This window comes from Thamnophis sirtalis, unplaced genomic scaffold, assembly GCF_051295495.1.
Source record: "Thamnophis sirtalis isolate CommonGarterSnake01/CBP01778 unplaced genomic scaffold, rThaSir2_p1.2 scaffold_2, whole genome shotgun sequence".
In the NCBI taxonomy this organism is placed as follows: Eukaryota; Metazoa; Chordata; class Lepidosauria; order Squamata; family Natricidae; genus Thamnophis; species Thamnophis sirtalis.
In genome coordinates this window covers 75,889,690-75,909,802 of record NW_028261382.1, presented here as the reverse complement: position 1 = coordinate 75,909,802, position 20,113 = coordinate 75,889,690, and the positions used below count along the sequence as shown (strand labels likewise).

The window sequence follows — 20,113 nt, the reverse complement described above, 5'->3', positions numbered from 1 at the left end:
CCTTTGTGAATGGTGGTGCATTTATAGAAGGATGGCTTTTAGGAAGGAAAATGATTACTTATTACTGGGAGGAAATGACAGTATTAGCAAGAGACTGAATTGCAAATTATCGACATACATTTTGTTCTAGTGTGTTGTGATGAAATTTTTATGCAAACCTGGGAAATCGGGTTAATTACTTTAATCATTGATTAAAAATGCCATGCAAACATATCCTCTGACTGCAGCAAGAGAGTGGCTTTTTTGTACAGTACGTTGAGCTATGGTTAAAGAAATCATAGTTTATTGAATTAACCATGCTAGGTGGATTCATTTAACACAATGAGTCATATGCCCATTGGGGATCCATATAATACAAACTAGTTAAATTTTAGCCTACAAACATGGCCAGTATCTTTATTAATTGTACTTTTTATTATTAACTTTTATAAGTTCGTAACATTTTAAACACTCATAAGAAGTTAAAAGGAAACATTCTAAATAGGTTGTACAAATTAAGAGAGATAAAATTAAAATAGGATATAAATGCAGATACTAGAACACTAGAGAAATAAAACTAAAAAGCTAAACTGCTAGGTCTATAAGGCATTCACACATAGGATATGGAAATATGAAGCTACAAAGCTATTGATACACTCAAATATTAAATTAATTGATTTCACTTCTCATTCAAGAAGCTTCTTCAGTTCTATACAATACAATACAATAGCAAAGTTGGAAGGGACCTTGGAGGTCTTCTAGTACAACCCCCTGCTTAGGCAGGAAACCTTATACCATTTCAGACAAATGGCTATCCAACATCTTCTTAAAGACGTCCAGTGTTGGGGCTTTCACAACTTCTGGAGGCAACTTCTGTTCCACTGATTAATTGTTCTAACTGTCAGGAAATTTCTCCTCAGTTCTAAGTTGCTTCTCTCCTTGATTAGTTTCCACCCATTGCTTCTTGTTCTACCCTCGGATGCCTTGGAGAATAGTCTGACTCCCTCTTCTTTGTGGCAGCCCCTGAGATATTGGAACACTGCTATCATGTCTCCCCTAGTCCTTCTTTTCATTAAACTAGACATACCCAGTTCTAATTGTACCTCTACTAACGATTTAGATTAGAATAGAAATAATCAAGTTAGTACCCTTCAATAAGCTAACAAATTCTCTTGAAAGAACAGGAAAATATATTTTAAATATTTTTAAAAGGCTTTTTAAAAGCATCTATTATTTTTAATTTACATTTTTATCACACTCTCCCCCCAGATCCCTTCTCATAACATCCCTGTTGGGTAGAGTAACTAACAGAAGATAATATTCAATACTTAATTAATTAATTAAAACTCAATACAGTAGTCACAATACTACCATAAGGTTTGAGTTTAGGACAGCAACGGGTTGCTGTAGGGTTTATAAAAGCACTGTTTTCTGTTTTTTTGCAGAACTGGCAAACTATGTAATAGCTTCTCTCGGATAGCATGCATTTGACCATGACAGGGGCTTAAAACACACATTCCTGCCTGACAAGATGTTAGTAGCAAAGCAAAAATCCAGACCTCCCCGTCAAGTTCCAACTTCAATCATCTCAACATTCCTAGCTAGTTTAGCTTCCATATGCTCTATCAATTGCATAGGTTGCCATAAGAACCAGCAAGAGGAAAACTACACTTAAATTTCCGGAGAGCTTAGATGTAAATGAAATCAGGGTATTACATGCTGTCAATCTCAAATGCCTCACTGGTGGGTTGATGGCTTTCCCTCCCTCTGTGTTGTGAAAAAAAAATTCAAATATCAAGCAGAGCTATTATGTATGCAGATGCTCCTTAATGGTTTAAAACCCCAATCTTAGCTCAAAGGGCATTTCAGATTACATTCAAGAAGACAAGACGATGTAAAGAAATAGAAGAGATAAAATTCTTCGCAGCCTAATCAAAGGGGGGTGGATGGGAAGGTGCTACTCTTTCTCCTTCAATGTAACTATCACAAATTCACTTACTGCTGCACTTTCCTCACTTCAGAATTTTGTGAATAAAAAACTTCAGCTTTCTTATAATTGTCCAGTCTGGCAAATGAACCAGCTAATGTAAAACAAAACATTTGACATGTTGGATATGGCCTATCACACAGAAGGCTATAGCCAGTTCACATTGTATTTTCTAAGAATATATCTGGGACTCATAAGACACCCAGATATATTGTTGAAAACTGAGGTTATGCTATCTCATGTTGCAATATGTATATGTTGCATATGTGGTACCTTGCTCAATAGGAGTAACTGTGAAAGGGATTTTGGAGTCCTAGTGGACAACCATTTAAATAGGAGCTAACCATGTGCAGCAGCTGCCAAAAAAGCCAACACAGTTCTAGGCTGCATAAACAGAGGGACACAATCAAGATCATGTGAAGTGTTAATACCACTTTATAAGGCCTTGGTAAGGCCATACTTGGAATATTTGCATCCAGTTTTGGTTGCCACGATGTAAAAAAGATGTTGAGACTCTAGAAAGAGGGCAGAGAAGAGCAACAAGGTTGATTAGGGGACTGAAGAACGGTTGCAGGAACTAGGTATGTCTAGTTTAATGAAAAGAAGACTAGAGGAGACATGATAGCAGTGTTTCAATATCTCAGGGGCTGCCATAAAGAAGAGGGAGTCAAGCTATTCTCCAAAGCACCTGAAGAGATGACAAGAAGCAACGGGTGGAAACTAATCAAGGAGAGAAGCAACTTAGAACTAAGGATAAATTTCCTGACAGTTAGAACAATTAATCAGTGGAACAACTTGTCTCCAGAAGTGAATGCTCCAACATGGAAGTCTTTAAGAAGATGTTGGATAGCCATTTGTCTGAAGGGTTTCCTGCCTAAGCAGGGGGTTGGACTAGAAGACTTCCAAGGTCCCTTCCAACTCTGTTATTCTATTCTAAGATGTATGTTAGTTTCCCATGTATTTCATATGTATTTTTAATAACAAAAAAGAAACTTAAACAGATAAGCATCATTAAGCATTGAGCAACAAAGAATGCATTGATATACTCACTATTGCATGGACGTTGTTTTGAGGACATCCAGTATAATCTATGTCTACTTAACAGAAGAATGGGATTGGAAGGGACTTTAGAGCTCTGCTAGAGCTATCAATGCACTTCTAACTTGCATTAACAGAGGGATACAATCAAGATCAAGGGAGGTACTAATGCAACTCTATAAAGTCTTAGTAAGACCACACTTAGAATACTACATCCAGTTTTGGTCACCACACTATACAAAAGATGTGGAGACTCTAGAAAGAGGGCAGAGAAGAGCAACAAAGATGATTATGGAACTGGAGGCTAAAACATACGATGAACGGTTGCAGGAACTAGGTATGTCTAGTTTAATGAAAAGAAGGACTAAGGGAGACATGATAGCAGTGTTCCAATATCTCAGGGGCTGCCATAAAGAAGAGGGAGTCAAACTATTCTCCAAAGCACCTGAGGACAGGACAAGAAGCAATGGGTGGAAACTAATCAAGGAGAGAAGCAACTTAGAACTAAGGAGGAATTTTCTGACAGTGAGAACAACCAACCCATGGAACAGAAGTTACCTTCAGAAGTTGTGGGAGCTTCATCCCTGGAAGCTTTCAAGAAGAGACTGGACTGCCATCTGTCAGAAATGGTATAGGGTCTGCTTGGGCAGGGGGTTGGACTAGATGACCTACAAGGTCCCTTCCAACACTGTTAGTCTTTTTATCATCTAGTCCAACCTCTTGCCTATGGCAGGAGATCTTATACTATCTAGGACAAATAGTTGCCCAATCCTTTTTTGAAAACCTCCAATATTGGAGCACCCACAGCTCTGGGAGACACACTGTTCCATTGATTGATTTTTCTTGTGCTCAGGAAATGGCTCCTTAATTCAAGATTGGACCTTTCTTTAATGTAGAAACCACCTGTTTTTCAAACTACAAGTGTGTGAACTTATAGAACAACAGACTTTGGGTAGAAGAATTGGATGTGGAAGACTACAGTGAGGTTCTGGCAGTCTCTACTGCCAGTTCATTCATGGCCACTTCATGCACGGACGCTTGATGTGCGCATGCGCAGAAGCAAAAAACAAGATAGTGGTGCTTATGCCGCCGCCGGGAAAATGGGTTCAGAGGTGTGGCAGGCCTGGATCGGCTGTCGGTTCCAGCAACCCAGGCCGCCAAACCACTACCAGTTCGGCCGAACCGATCCCAACAGGTTGGAGCCCAACACTGCAGTGAGGTAAGAATAGGAAACACTTTGCTTTATCTGTGATAGAAAAAGTTACTTATTACCAGTGACGTGTGGTGAGGTTTATGGCTGGTGAGGCAAGCGGGCAAAAGCTGCCCTGGCGCCCCGGCGCTGTGTCCGCCAAAGAGGCGGGACGCCTCTATCGGGGCTTTCGGATGAATTTTGAATTCCTCCCCCTGCCTCCGACCGACATATCTTTTCCTGCTGTTTCACAGAGGATTTCAACTCTGCTATTGTCTGCCATGATGAAAATGTAAAAATGTAAAAGGAAAAAGGCAAGAGCTGCTGAGGTCAGGCTGAGTTAGCTGCTGCCAGATTCTCCAATGGGTGACTCTGCTTAACTGTTTAAAAAAGCCACTAAAAAAACGCCCTCTACAGGAGGAGGCGAGAGAACCACGTGCCTCATCTACATAAGGAATTTTTCAACTTTTAACCCTTGCTTAACTCTGCTCGACTGATCATAAAGATAGATTAAATGAGGCACGTGGTTCTCCCGCCTCCTCCTGTAGAGGGCACTTTTTAGAGGCTTTTTTAAACAGTTAAGCACTAAGCAGAGTTATCCACTGTGACTCTGGCAGCAACCACCTCAGCCTTTTTCCCTTTACATTTTTCTTTTCTTTTCATGATGACAGTGGTGAGGCCCTGCCTCCCTTGACTGCATGTCACTCCTTATTACATATTAATGGTTCTCATTCCCCCATAAGATAAAGAATAAGTTACTATCTATTGTCCAGCTTGAGTGTGAAATGATTCTTTGTTGGTCCAATGCCGAAATTTCCTGAACTTTCTGAGCCTAATGTTTCTGGTTATTATTCTCCCTCTCTGGAAATCAGGGAAACCTGGAAGTGGGTCACCCAGAGTTTATCTACACTATTCTACATAAAACATTTCTAAGCTATTCTCCCTGCCATCTTTTGGGGAATACATAGTACGTATCTTTGTTTTCAGTTTACTGGGATCTCATATTTATAAAGAGGTCAGTGTGATATGTATGCAGTAGTGTTTTTGAAAGCTAATGCAAGATCTTGTAAAATTGAATTAAAAATAGGGTAACATTTTCTTGTGCTACCTTAAGAAGGGACATATTTGTTAAAACTCAATGCTTGTTTAAACAAGCTCAGAATCTATTGCTGCTACTACTTTATAAAATGCCATCAGCAAATCTGTTTTGCATGGGCAAAACAAGTTCATAAAATACAGTGCAAGCTTTCAAACTCTTAATTTTTTTTTTCTTAGACAAGATGGAAAATACTTTAGAAATGGGGGTGGTGGGGAGGGCAGAAAAAAATCTGATGTTAAGCTTTGAAAGTACATTTATTTACAGTCTTGATGGAATAGGGTCTTGATATGAAATACAGGAGAAGGTTGCAGCCCTTCAAATCAGATTTTGAGCTGAACTGCACTTAAGACTCAAGGACTGCCGAACATTAAGAAAACTAAGATCATGGCATCTGCCCCCCTCATTTCCTGGCAAATAGATGGGGAAGAAATAGAGGTAGTCACAGATTTTATTTTCCTGGACTCCAAGATCACCGCAGATGGGGACTGCAGCCAAGAAATTAAAAGACGCTTGCTCCTGGGGAGGAAAGCTATGGAAAATCTAGACAGCATACTAAAAAGCAGAGACATCACCCTGCCAACAATAGTGTGTATAGTCAAGGCTATGGTTTTCCCAGCTGCAATGGATGGCTGTGAAAGTTGGACTATAAGAAAGGCTGAACGCCAAAGAATGCACTCTGATGCTGGAGAAGACTCCTGCGAGTCCCTTGGACTGCAAGGCCATCTAACCAGTCAGTCCTAGAGGAGATCAACCCTGACTGCTCTTTAGAAGGCCAGATCCTGAAGACGAAACTCAAGTACTTTGGCCATCTAATGAGAAGGAAGGACTCACTGGAGAAGAGCCCCATACTGGGAACGATGGAGGGCAAAAGAATAAGGGGGCGACAGAGAATGAGGTTGCTGGATGGAGTCACTGAAGCAGTAGACTTGAGCTTAAATGGACTCCAGTGGATGGTAGAGGACAGGAAGGCCTGGAGGAATGTTGTCCATGGGGTTGTAATGGGTCAGACATAACTTCGCAACTAACAACAAAATGTCACCATGTAATGCATTGTGTTCATCCTTTTAAAAAAGTTTTCTTTTGCTAACATACAAGCAGCTTCCTGAACCTCTTTATGTGATTCATTTCCAACACTCTGCTGTATTAGAGAGACTAAAAAGCAAATAGAAGTCCAATGCATGGGCTGCCACAAAGAAGAGGGAGTCAAGCTATTCTCCAAAGCACCAGAGGGCAGGACAAGATGCAATGGGTGGCAACTAATCAAGGAGAGAAGCAACTTAGAACTAAGGAGAAATTTCCTGACAGTTAGAACAATTAATCAGTGGAACAACTTCCCTCCAGAAGTTGTGAATGCTCCAACACTGGAAGTTTTTAAGAAGATGTTGGATAGCCATTTGTCTGAAATGGTATAGGGTTTCCTACCTAGGCAGGGGGTTGGACTAGAAGACTTCCAAGGTCCCTTCCAACTCTGTTATTATTCTATTCCTATTCCTATTCCTATTCTATTCTTTAGTAGCAGAAGATCCTACTACATAATAAAGATATTGCTCTAATATTGAGTCAGATGAGTTACCTGCATTTTTAAAAGCAAAACAAATTCCTAAGGAATTTGTAATGTAAGGCAAAGAAAGGAAAAAATGACTGACAGAAAAGTATAATGAGGGGAAAATATGCACAATGCTGTTATTCATACTTAGGTTTTTTTTATTTAATCAACAAAATTATTGTTGAAAATGAAGACAGATATTGTCTATGTAAAATAGATGGGTTTTCTTGGAAAATTACTGTGGGTAATTTCCAAGTTAGTTGAATCCAGCACATTCCCAGTCAAACTATATCAAGAACAGAGTAAACACACTCATCTCTCAGTACAAATAGCAAAAATATAATTTAATATTTATTTACCATGTATGTATGTATATATAAATGGCTGTGTCTATATGTTCCACCATAACTCTGGAATGCCTCAAGCAATTTCAATCAAACCTGGTACTGGTAAGGGGAAAAATCCAACATTAGATATTATGTTTGGTCCAGGATTATTTTTGAGGACAAATGTATAGATTAGGATAAATACCTTGGCAATGCCAGGTTATCAGCTAGTCAAACATAAAAATGGGGTATTCCCATCTCTTGCCTGCCTGCAGGAGTTTGTTTTTTTTAATATGGAAATTGCTCCAACGATCATACTTCATCCCTGCTGGAAAAGTAGTTTTTTGGAGATTATAAATAATCCTCTGAAATGCATGTGCCTCTTTCCAATCAGTTTTACAGTTTGGAGATAAATACTTCTTCTTCTACAGGGTTTTCATGAAATCACTGGAAAGAAATTGGGAATGGTTTTTGTGCTTGTGGGTTTCACACCTTAGCAGGAAGTTCCATTAGGTCACACAAGAGACTAAAGTAATTTGTAGCAGCATCACAATTACTTGATGCTTTTTAAAGAAAGTTCAGGTGGGGGGAAAATGAGGTGTTTGGGGATCATTCCTATATAAGAATACTAGCTGATAACCTGGCATTGCCTGGGTATTTATTTTTAGGGGGGAAATGTCCTGACCAAACATAATTTCTAATGTTGGATTTCCCCCCTTACCAGAGGGAGCCCTCTTGTGGAGTACTGTGAAGCTGTTACCTTGGCAACTCCACTATGCTGTACAGTAGAAGCCATTTTAAGGCATAACAGGCTGCATCTTAACAAAACACACACCCCCGAGGAGTGTTAAGGGTGTCTTACCACCACAGTATTTGTTTCCAGAGAGTAAGTCATCTGTATACCAAGTTTGGTTGAAATTACCCTAGGCGTTCCAGAGTTATGCTGGAACATACACACACACACAGCCGTTTTTATAAATAGAGATAAAATTTTACAATTTCCCTGTTTTTTTAACATACACCAAAAAATCCAGCTGATGAATGACAGTGAGCAATGGGATTCATCTTGATGCACTTTGAATAGATGTGACCTTCATTGGCTTGGGGGTAATCAAGATCACAAAATCACACATATGAACAAAGATCCGTACTTCCTCACACAAATATAGAAGTCTCCATAATAGACCCACAGAAGTTCTTAGGAAGTACAGGTAACCCTCAACTTACAACACTTAGAGACTGTTCAAAGTTACAACGGCACTGAAAAAAGTGACCTATGACCATTTTTCACACATGACCATTGCAGCATCCCCGTAGTCACGTGATTTACATTCGGATGCTTGACAACTGACTCAACATTTATGACAGTTGCAGTATCTCGGGGTCACGTGATCACCTTTTGCGACTTTAGACAGGCAAAATCAATGGGGAAACCAGTTTCACTTAATAACTGTGTTGCTAATTTAACAATGGCAGCGATTCACTTAACAAATGTGGCCAGAAAAGGCGTAAAATGGGGCAAACCGCACTCAACGAAGTCATCACTTAGCAACATAAATTTTGGGCTCCATTGTGTCGTAAGTTGAAGACTCCCTGTATTGAGGGCTTCTGCTTACCTGCCAATACATGACCTTGCAGGTTCCCCGTCTTCATATCAGTACCCTGAAAAGAGATAAATGATGTAAAATGGAACAAGCTCTTTTCCAAGACGCCATAAATGTACATATTGGGTAGACTTTGTATTAGAAGACTAGGAACAGGTAAGCAGAAAAAGGAAACAGAGTTGGGATTCACTGTTGCTACTGTTGTGGCCCGCTTGCAGCCAGTGGAGCTGGTGGCAGAGTCGGACAATGAGGAGGTTGGGGAGGAACATGGGCCAGTCCTGGGGGCTGAGGAAAGCTCAGACGAGGGCTCTGCATCGGAGGCAAAGAGGGAGCAGAGCAGCAGTGAGGCAGAGGAACAGCTGGAGCCTGTTCCCAGTGTGCACATGCACAGAGCTGCCAGAAGACAAGAACAACTAAGAAAGCAGGGTCAATTTAGGAGTAAAGCCACACCTTGGAGGTGATTGGCCCCTCCCATAGGAAACAAAAGAGGAGTGAATGGGGAGGGGGCTTTTGCAGTAAACTATTCATTCATTCAGTTTGGAAAATTCTGTCTGGGATTATAAGAGACTCTGTGCCAAGTTTTGCTTTGCCCTCTGTTTGGAAACAAGTTATTTGACAGTGCTCCAAACGAGATAAGGTCCGTATGGATTCCTTGGAAAGACTGTTTGCCAAGCCTTGCTGACTGTGAATGAAAGGAATTCACAGTGGTGTAAATAAAAGGGGTTTTGCCGGAACCAAGACTCTGCTTCATGCTTTCTAAGGAAGCCTGGCTCAGAAAAGCTACCTGAAACAAACCATTCACTAGCACAGCAAAGTCCTGATCTCTTGACACGCTATATGTAAAAACCATTAAAACTAGTTATCCTGATTCTTGAAATAACACTCTTTATACGGTCATTAATTCTAGCACTTTTGGACAGCCCTAGGACAACTATGCACTATGATGCTTTTTTTTTTTTAATGAAGTCCATATTTGTGTCAAAAGTAAGTTTTAACATGAAAAACACTGATGTGTGGAAGAAAGAATTGGAATATCAGATAATGAAACTGCTGTTGCATCTGCCCTCTAGAACATCTCCCTGCAACTTATGAGGTTGCCCCCAACTCTCCTGATCTTTTGTATGTGGCTACAGACCTGGCCCTTCCACTTAGCTTAGAGCCCCAGTGGGCAAGCATCACACGGAGGTGGTTGATCGATTAACAACAAATCACACTTCCCCACCACCCTGCCCCCACTCTTCCCATCTACAATTGGATTATACTGCTTTGCATTAATATACACACTGTGTTGTACTAAAATGGACCCCCCTCTCTCATCCATCCATCTATCTATCCATCCGTCCGTCCGTCCGTCCACCCGCCCGCCCGCCCACCCACCCACCCACCCACCCACCCACCCACCTACCTACCTACCGAGAATGACATGCCTCATCTAGTCTGACTTTAGGCGTTTTATGATCACTCGAGCAGAGTTAAGCAAAGGTTAAAAGCCTAAAAATTCCTGATGTAGGTGAGGCACGTCGTTCTCCTGCCTCCTCCTGTAGAGGGCGCTTTTTTAGAGGCTTTTAAAAACAGTTAAGCAGAGTCATCCATGGTGGCTCTGGCAGCAACTAGCTCAGCCTGACCTCAGTTCTTGCCTTTTTCCTTTTACATTTTTTTCTTTTCATGATGACAGGCAAGAGCAGAGTTGAAATCCTCTCTGAAACAGCTGGAAAGGTATGTGTGGGCGGAGTGAGGGGGAGGAATTCAAACTTCATCCTCAAGTGTAGATCCCTCCCCAAGTGTAGTTTGATTGCAGGCAGAGCCACATTGCCTTTTCAAACACACACACACACATACATACACACATACACAGGAGGTAGGAGAGATAGTCCAATCCAACTTCTCTGTGTGCGTGTGTCTGTTTGAGAGAGGGGGCAGGGAGGGAGAGAGGGAGGAAGGAGGGGGAGGGAAAAGAAAAAGAACGAAGGAAACTTTTTCGCAAAGGAGAAAAACAAATGCTGTCGCTTTAAATCGGAACTGGACATGCCTGGCTGTGGAATTCTATAGCAATAGCAATAGCAGTTAGACTTATATACCACTTCATAGGGCTTTCATCCCTCTCTAAGTGGTTTACAGAGTAAGCATATTGCCCCCAACAACAATCCGTGTCCTCATTTTACCCACCTCGGAAGGATGGAAGGCTGAGTCAACCCTGAGCCGGTGAGATTTGAACAGCCGAACTGCAGAACTGCAGTCAGCTGAAGTAGCCTGCAGTGCTGCATTTAACCACTGTGCCACCTCGGCTCTCAGCTCTTCTGGGAGTTGAAGTCCACAAGTCTAAAAAAATTTGAAACCCACCACTGTGTCAGTGCCTCACCAGCCATAAAACTATCCGCAAGTCACTGCTATCCATCCATCCATCCATCCATCCATCCATCCATCCATCCATCCATCCATCCATCTATCTATCTATCTATCTATCTATCTATCTATCTATCTATCTATCTATCTATCTATCTATCTATCTAATTATACGCCACTCAGAAGTACCCTATGGTGAGACCAGCGGCCAATAAATTTTATAAATAAATGAATAAAAATAAATATGGAAAAAGATCAGGAAATCTAACGACTGCAATGTAGCCTCAATGTGAAAGAGGTGACCTGTGATTAGAGAAACCCAGGTTGAAGGGTTTCCAGTTGCATATGGAGCTAGTGAGGATGTGCTTAATATACTTCACAGTTGGTCTTGCATGCATAAAATTATGGATAACTCTATCCCTTTGTGTCGGGATGCATTGGCTCAGTGGCTAAGATGCTGAGCTTGTCGATCTGAAAGGTCAGCAGTTTATTGGTTCAAATCCCTAGTGACGTGTAACAGAGTGAGCTCCTGTTACTTGTTCCAGCTTCTGCCAATCTAGCAGTTTGAAAGCATGTAAAAACTGCAAGTAGAAAAATAGGAACCACCCTTGGTGGGAAGGTTCCGTGTGCCTTTGGCATTTAGTCATGCTGGCTACATGATCATAGAGACATCTTCGGACAGCGCTGGCTCTTTGGCTTTGAAATGGAAATGAGTACCTCCCCCTAGAGTCAGGAACAACTAGCACACATGTACTAGGGAAATCTTTACCTTTATCCCTTTGCACCATTCTAAACTCCCAGAAACAAGGCAGGATTGATATGAAATAAATGAATTATCTCCCCATTGGGGCTAATGGGGGCTGTTCAACTCTACAACAGGAATCTTACTTTGTCTTATCAACTTAAGTACATTTTATAACAATTTCCCCATTCTAAGAGATTAAAATCTCCTTTTCAGTGATCTTGTTTGGTGAGGGGGGGAAGGGGAAGAATGCTGTGATGTTTTGCCTGCTGAAAGTTTTCCCAAGTTGGCTTAACTTGTTTTTCTTTCTCTCTCTCTCTAAAATCTGCCTGACACTTTGCTTTGTGCCTAATTCTGCTGGTGGGAGCTATAGTTTGCTTGCTAATTTATATTTAAAGTGTCATGGCTTTCTAGATGGCAGCACAGCCCCCTGGGGAATTCTCCTGAATCAGAGGTTGTGCTGTTACCATGTCACAGAAGGAATGACAGACTGATAGCACCCGACTTGTTTCTCGTGGCTCCAGGTTGCTAGGAAGGCTGCAAATGCTTTCCTTCCAACCTGTGAGGCCATTATATGCACAGGAATTCAGGCAGCAGATAATTATTGTCTTTGCCATGGCAAAAAGGTCACTGTGGTTTTAAAAAAAACCAAGTAAGCTGATACACCAGATAGGAGGTAAAGTATGAGGAAAGAAAAGGGGAACATACAAGGACAATGCACATATTTCTCAGCTGTATCCCTACGAGGTATTCATTGAAAACATTTCAGCTCTGTCAAAGACCATTTAGGCATTGAATACATGAGGCTGAAAAGTGCATTTAACTTTTTCGCGTGGTTTCCCCACCCCCCACCCCGTTATATACAAATGACTTTAATGGAAAAACAATTTAAAAGTGATCAAATGGACTATAAAGCCAAACTAACCTTGATTTGAATAGAAGTTAATTTAACTGTAAAACGCCCTTGGCAGATCTCTCCCCCCCCCGCCCCCGAATTTGCAGGCTTGAATTTGACCATCATTAAAACAGGGATATGCCTTTCAGTGCCTTGAAAACAAATCATATTGTAAACAAGATCATAGTTTATATGGGGCACAAAATCATCGTTCGAAACATTTACAAACAAAAAGGCAGGAACAGTGAACTACCACCAGTTTATGACTGTATTATTGCTAAACCTACTGTAGCCAAACAGGAAAGATTAATGAGAGGATGTAGACTTATCTTGATCTTCTGGAGGGTTGCAGAAGAGTATCTAAGCGGAGCTTGAAAGAGGCAGGGGTGACTTTTTAAAGACAATTTTTAAGTTTTGGAGGGGGGGATTACAATGGGAATTGGGTGCAGAGGCCTCTAAGTCAGGGGTGTCAAACCCAAGGCCCGGGGGCCAGATCCGGCCCATGAGGTGCTTAGATCTGGCCCACAGGCACAGGGCCACCCTGGAAACAGCAAAACATTGGCCCATGGTGCCTCTGCCAGCAAAAATGGAGCTCCATTTTCAGTGATAGAGGTTTGCAGGAGACTGTGGCAGCCGAAAACAGAGCTCGGGAGACTGTTTTCGCTTCCAGAGCCCTCAGGCCACCATAGGCGCCCCCGACAGGAGTGATGTCAAGCTGTCCATGCCCACCCTGGCCATACCCACCCCAGCCCCCTGAGGTCAAACACAACCTTGATGCGGCACTCAATGAAATCAAGTTTGACACCCCTGCTCTAAATGGTAAGCCGGTCCCAGGCTAACCTTACTAACCTCCTAGATGCCCGCAAAATTTTTCGGGTGCCGAGCCGGTAGTAATGACAGCCAGAACCCACCCCTCGACTAGATGACCTACAAAGTCCCTTCTAACTCTATTATTCTGTTCTGTTCTGCTAGAATTGAGATCCTGTGGTCATTTTGAATTCAGTATGAGTGCAAAGCATATCTCTTTAATGTACAGTGGCAAATTCCCAGTTGATTTTAGCAGTTATGGATTCTTTGTTAAGTGACAGTGCATTCCTATGTAGGGCTAGAAATACCTTAAGCACTTAAGTGTTTGCCGCATTCTCTGAGGATTGTCAATGCTTCTTCAGTTCTATACAGGGATGTCATCTAAAAAGCTTGTGCTAGCCCAGAGTTTTGTAAACATTCTTCACAGCAGTTTACAATGAGGTGGATACAATTTTTTAGACTCGATATCTTAATGGCACAATTTTAGCAGTCATCAAAATTCCTTCTGTGTGAAAAAAGTGCCACAGGTTTGTGGGTGAATGTTAGTTCTAATGTTTTCTTCAGTTTATTTATTTATTTTATTTATTTGTCATTATGTATGTATAAGACAACAGATATTAAGTATAAACATGATTATGAATACATGAAATGGATACAAATAAATGGGGACATTAGGACAAGGACAGTACTTTGGTGCGCTTGTGCATGCCCCTTACAGACCTCTTAGGAATGGGGTGAGGTCAACAATAGACAGTCTAAGATTAAAGTTTTGGGGGTTTGGGGAAGAAACCACAGAGGCAGGTAGTGCATCCCAGGCATTGGTCACTGTTGTTGAAGTCGTATTTTTGCAATCGAGTTTGGAGCGGTTTACCTTAAGTTTGTATCTATTGTGTGCTCGTGTGTTGTTGTGGTTGAAGCTGAAGTACTCATTGACAGGGAGGACATTGTAGCAGATAATTTTATGTACTATGCTTAGGACAGACCGAAGGTGGCATAGTTCTAAGTTGTCTAAGCCCCAAATTTTAAGTCTGGTGGCATAAGGTATTCTGTTGTGAGCTGAGGAGTGGAGCACGGTTCTTGTGAAATATCTCTGGATATTTCACAAGAATCTTTGCAAGCAAAGTGTTCCATGTGTTCCATATATTGGCATTAAAGTACCATAAAGGTTGGGGCATTGTGCTTAAACTAGATGTAATGGTGGCAGAGCCAATGTCAATCCCTTTTCTCCTTTATAAACATACCTGTTTTTGATACTGTACTACTTTGAATGGGGAAGAAATCTGATAACACTGATTGCAAGTCAGTTTAGCAATTTAAAAAAAGATTCTTAGGATAAAAAAATTTCTTCAATCTACCAGAAGTAGATAATTTGAAGTTATTTATCTCCTGTTGATAGGTAAAGATAAAGGTTCCCCTCGCACATATGTGCTAATCATTCCCGACTCTAGGGGGTGGTGCTCATCTCCATTTCAAAGCCGAAGAGCCAACGCTCTCCAAAGACTTCTCCATGGTCATGTGGTCGGCATGACTAAATGCCAAAGACAACAGAACACTGTTACCTTCCCTCCAAAGGTGGTTCCTATTTTTCTACTTGCATTTTTTACGTGCTTTCAAACCGCTTGGTTGACAGAAGCTGGGACAAGTAACTGGAGCGTTACGTGGTGCTAGGGATTCGAACTGCTGACCCTTCTAATAAACAAGCTCAGTGTCTTAGCCACTGAGCCACTGCATCCCTATGTTGATAGCCTGAAATAGCCTGAAATAATTATAAAACATACAACAGAAAGCACTATAGTAGGATTAGCAATATTAAAGGATAAGAATTCATATGTCATAATATAATATAATAATATACAGTGTTTGTTGCACTAAATGCACCTGTCATCTGTAACTTCCTGCCACACCTATAGCTACTGTAAATTCTTCCCTCCCATCCAGGTCTGATAAACCATATCAGTTTTGATTTGTAACATCTCTTATTAATCCAGTAGTAAGAACACACCTTTTTCCAAAAAGATTCAAGTCTAACTTGATCCAGTAAGTTATCATTAGACATTGCACAAAGATAATTACTTTAGATAACCAGCCCTATTTTTCAAAATATACTGAATTTTTAAAAAAGAAAGCAATATGAATTATGGTTTCGGAACTATGCCTTATTAAAAGAATCCACTTTTAGGCACCATTGCAACACTTTTAATATTTTCACAATAGCAGTTAAATAGGAAAGGCCCATCACCAAATACTTGAAAAAGCTTTAATTAATTTCTGCCTGTCACAAGGGGTACTCAAATACTCAAATCATAACAACAACAAAAATGGCGATAGTTTTTATAGCCAGGTGAGTTGCTGTTTTAATGTTGTGTTCCAGGTTGGCATGCAGCTATGCAAAATGATCTCATGTAAAATATCAAAACTATTAGTTACCAATCTGATGGTAGAATCACTATTTTATGGAGAGAATGACAAAGGAAACTATAAGTATAATCTTTATTGTCATTGTACTTAAATACAGCGAAACAAAACAAAACAATTTGCTGGCTGGGCAATTTTGGGAATTTGCCAAGGTTGGAGACCCCTGATTTAAAGAAATGCTAATGCATAGCATAAAGGAAGGCATTTGATTGAGTTGAGCTCAGCTCCCGGTGACTTCATAGGCATAACATTTTTAGCAACGGTAAGAAAGTGCTTTGTCGCTATCTTCTTATCTTCTTCTTGAATATTTTTGCCAATTTCCTTGTCTAGTCTGTTGTTCTGGGAATTCTAAAGGGTCTCCCATCCAAGTACTACATTGATCTGACTCAGCTCAACATTTGCATCATGAATACATGCTTGCTCATTCTTTCTTTATAGGTAGACTTGGCTTAACATTTGCAGGTAAACTGAGGCCATCTCTAAAGAAAAGGATGAGCAAACGTATGTTGCATCATGCTAATAACAACTGTGCCATGCCAAATCATTTCAAAACTAGTTAAGTGGCAGCTTCAGTTGGGACTGAATCATTCAATGCGTATTTGGAATTAATGGAATAGCTCATGTGTCCTTCTTTAAAAAGACCGACAAGGAAACTCTCTTAGAATCAGATAAATCAATCTAGGTCAATAGAGCAGGTGGGGATCCTTCTTGTGGGGGAGGGAGAGGGAATAAAGGAATAAAGGCATTACTAACTCTTGTTTCTTTTATCTGAATTGAGTTTGTAACTAACATACTTATAATTGGTATATGTTCTCTATAAAGTGATATGGAGGTGGTACCTAACGCCACGTAAATTAAATCAAATAGGTGGTAAATATACAAATATTTGCTGGAGATGCAAGAAAGAGGTTGGAACATACAAACATATGTGGTGGGATTGTGAAATATGGGACATGGTGTTTAGAGAAATCAGAGCACTCTTGAATGGAAATTTAAACATGTCACTGAGGATTGCATTACTGTTGCTGGTGGAAATAGCAATAGCAATAGCAATAGCAATAGCAATAGCAGTAGACTTATATACCACTTCATAGGCCTTACAGGCCTCTCTAAGCGGTTTACAGAGAGTCAGCATATTGCCCCCAACAATCTGGGTCCTCATTTTACCCACCTTGGAAGGATGGAAGGCTGAGTCAACCCTGAGCCGGTGAGATTTGAACCGCTGACCTGCTGATCTAGCAGTAGCCTGCAGTGCTGCATTTAACCACTGCGCCACCTTGGCTCCTGTATAACGGATATAAATGACACGAAAATGGAATTGATTGTAAATTTGATAATGGCAGGTAGATTAGTGATGGCTAAATATTAGGGACAAAATTTGGATATTCAAAGAAACAAGTGGTATAATGAAATTTGGAGTATGGCAACAAATGATAAATTAACAATGGAAATTAAACTTTAAAAAAGGATGATTGATGCAAACAATTACAAGGAAATATGGTTTTTTTAAATAAAATCATCATTGGTGGAAGGCAAAGGGAATAAACCTACTCAAGAATATATGTTGTTTTGGAGGAGAAAAGGGCACAACTGGAATATATTGTATATCTTTTATTTGTTGTAGATGAAGAAATATAAGGGGGGAAGGGTCTCTGGGAAGTGGGGGTGCACTGTAATATTAGTTTTCCTTTTTTCTTTTTTTGTCTTTAGATGTATATGTCTATGTTTGTATTATTTGCATTAAAATAAATAAATGTGACTTAATTTCCCCACATTAAAAGATGTTCTGGCTGTGTGCAGTAACTTTTTCTGCATTCCTTTTTTCTACAAAGGGAAAAATCTAATCTCCTAAAAATGCACATTCCCCCCCCCCACACACACAATTGCAATTAGAAGACGCAAAGTGTGATAAATAGGGATCATCAGTTCTGACATTGGTTTTAGGAAGCTCTAAAGACCCTTTGTTAATGCTTACTATTATTGTTGCCATTATTATTGTTGCTATTTGATTTAGGTGATTTCTTATTGTTCTGTATACTTTACAAGTAAATAAGTAAACATCTGTTGCTTTGCATGTTCAATCCTCAGAAAATAAAACTCCTGATAATTTTTTGCCAGTTTCTTAGGACAATACTTATCACTGGGGGCCATAGAATGGAATAGGATAGTATAGAATAGAACAGAATAGAGTAGAATAGAATAGAATAACAGAGTTGGAAGGAACCTTTGAGGACATTTGCCATAAGCTTATATTAGCCATGTTGCCTTTATTAAGAATGTTAAGGCAAAAATCCTTTCATTTTTATTTGTGCGCAAACTATATTAAAAATGCAAGTTATTAATAATAGAATAGAATAGAATTATTTGCTGGCCAAGTGTGGTTGGACACACAAGGAATTAGTCTTTGGTGTATAATCTCTCAGTGTACATAAAGAAAAATAAAATACATTCATAAAGAATCATAAGTTACAACACTTAGTGATAGTCATAGGTTACTAATAAGCAATCAAATCATACTAGGAACAAATAAAACAATATAAGTTTTAAAGATACAAGCAACATGGTTATAATTATACGTGGGAAAAGATAGGTTCTAGGAAGGAAGAGAAGAACAATAGTAACACAGTAAATAAATTATTAGTAAATAATTTGACAATGTTGTGGGAATTAGTTGTTTAGCAGAGTGATGGCATTCGGGAAAAAGCTGTCTTTGTGTCTAGTTGTTCTGGTGTGCAGTGCCCTATAGTGTTGTTTTGAGGGTAGAAGTTGAAACAATTTATGTCCAGGATGTGAGGGATCTGTAAATATTTTCACGGCCCTCTTTTTGACTTGTGTAGTGTACAGGTCCTCAATGGAAGGCAGGTTGGCAGGAATTTTTCTGCATATCTAATTATCCTCTGAAGTCTGTGTCTGCCTTGTTGGGTTGCAGAGCCAAACCAGACAGTTATAGAGTGCAGATGACAGACTCAGCAGAACTGAATCAGCAGCTCTTTGGGCAGTTTAAGCTTTCTGAATTTTTAATCTGATGCAAATAAGATCACCAACTCTTTGTAAGTCTCAAGGAGTTTGAGATTACTGGCCTCCCCTCCCTCATAAGAAAACGAAGAGTATCATAGCTTCAATTCATTCACTATAGGAAAAAAAGCCTCCTCCTATTTTGAAGAGCCATAGTCCTAGTAGTGGTGTAAAGCATTTCCTCATTCCACTTCAATTACTAACTGCAAACTGCCCGCCCACTATGGAGCATTCGAGTCCCTCACTGCTGCCTCCTCTTGACCCTGCCTACATCAAGGGTCAGCGGCATATTTCTGTGAGTGCAGCAAGAGATGATTTAATCTTTTCATCCACTTCTTCCCATTTATAGGGAGGAATAAATCATTTTTCTTTAGCTGCCAAGTGCAGGAGGGAATAGCAAAAGATGGGAATCAAGCTTTTTCTGCCTGGAGTTTGTCTTATTTGAAAGCAACTTCCTGGTATTTGTTCCCAGCTTTAGGATGGGATGCGGAGCTGTCCATTTTTAGGAATGTGCTCATGAACTTCTCAGAACACCAGTAAACAGCACCGGTGTAGAGTAATATATCAAAATATTATCATATGGAGAAGAAAAGAAGTATCGGACAAAAATAAAGATATGGTTGGAAAAAATGATAAAGCAACTTATTGAACTTAAACCAGAAATATTTTTGTTGGGAATATTATTTAAAACTTACAATAAAGAGAATTTATATTTAATTATTCATGTATTAACTGCAGCTAGAATTGTATTTGCATGACATTGGAAAAGCAAAGAGATTCCTACTGATGAGAAGGTAATTAGGAAAACAATAGAATGTGCAGAAATGAATAGATTAATATTAGCAATTAAGGAGAAAGAACAAACTGATTATTATATAATATGGGATGTGTTTTACCAATGGTTTGAGAATAAAAAAGGAAATTGGAAATAAAAGGAAAGGGGGGGAGGTTAAAAGAAGAACAGAAAATATATTAAGATAGAAATGAGAATAAAATGATAATTGTTAGTATTAGTATGATGAGAATAACTATGTTTAATGTTACTATGGTATTTTTATTGGAAAATATGTGAATGAAGGAAAGGAAGAGCATTACAGGGTTTAATTGTTCAATGTATTATAATTTGTG

The 20,113-nt window shown here is 39.8% G+C and overlaps 1 protein-coding gene across 2 annotated transcripts in view; it reads right to left on the bottom strand.

Moving 5' to 3' along the window:
- The window catches only part of PEBP4 (phosphatidylethanolamine binding protein 4), a 293,106-nt gene that overhangs the window by 37,133 nt on the left and 235,860 nt on the right, over positions 1-20,113 (bottom strand). For both annotated transcript variants that reach the window (XM_087706131.1, XM_087706132.1), the window contains exon 5: positions 8,781-8,826. In XM_087706131.1, the coding sequence (XP_087562257.1) occupies positions 8,781-8,826 (46 nt within the window). The remainder of the gene's footprint in view (positions 1-8,780; positions 8,827-20,113) is intronic.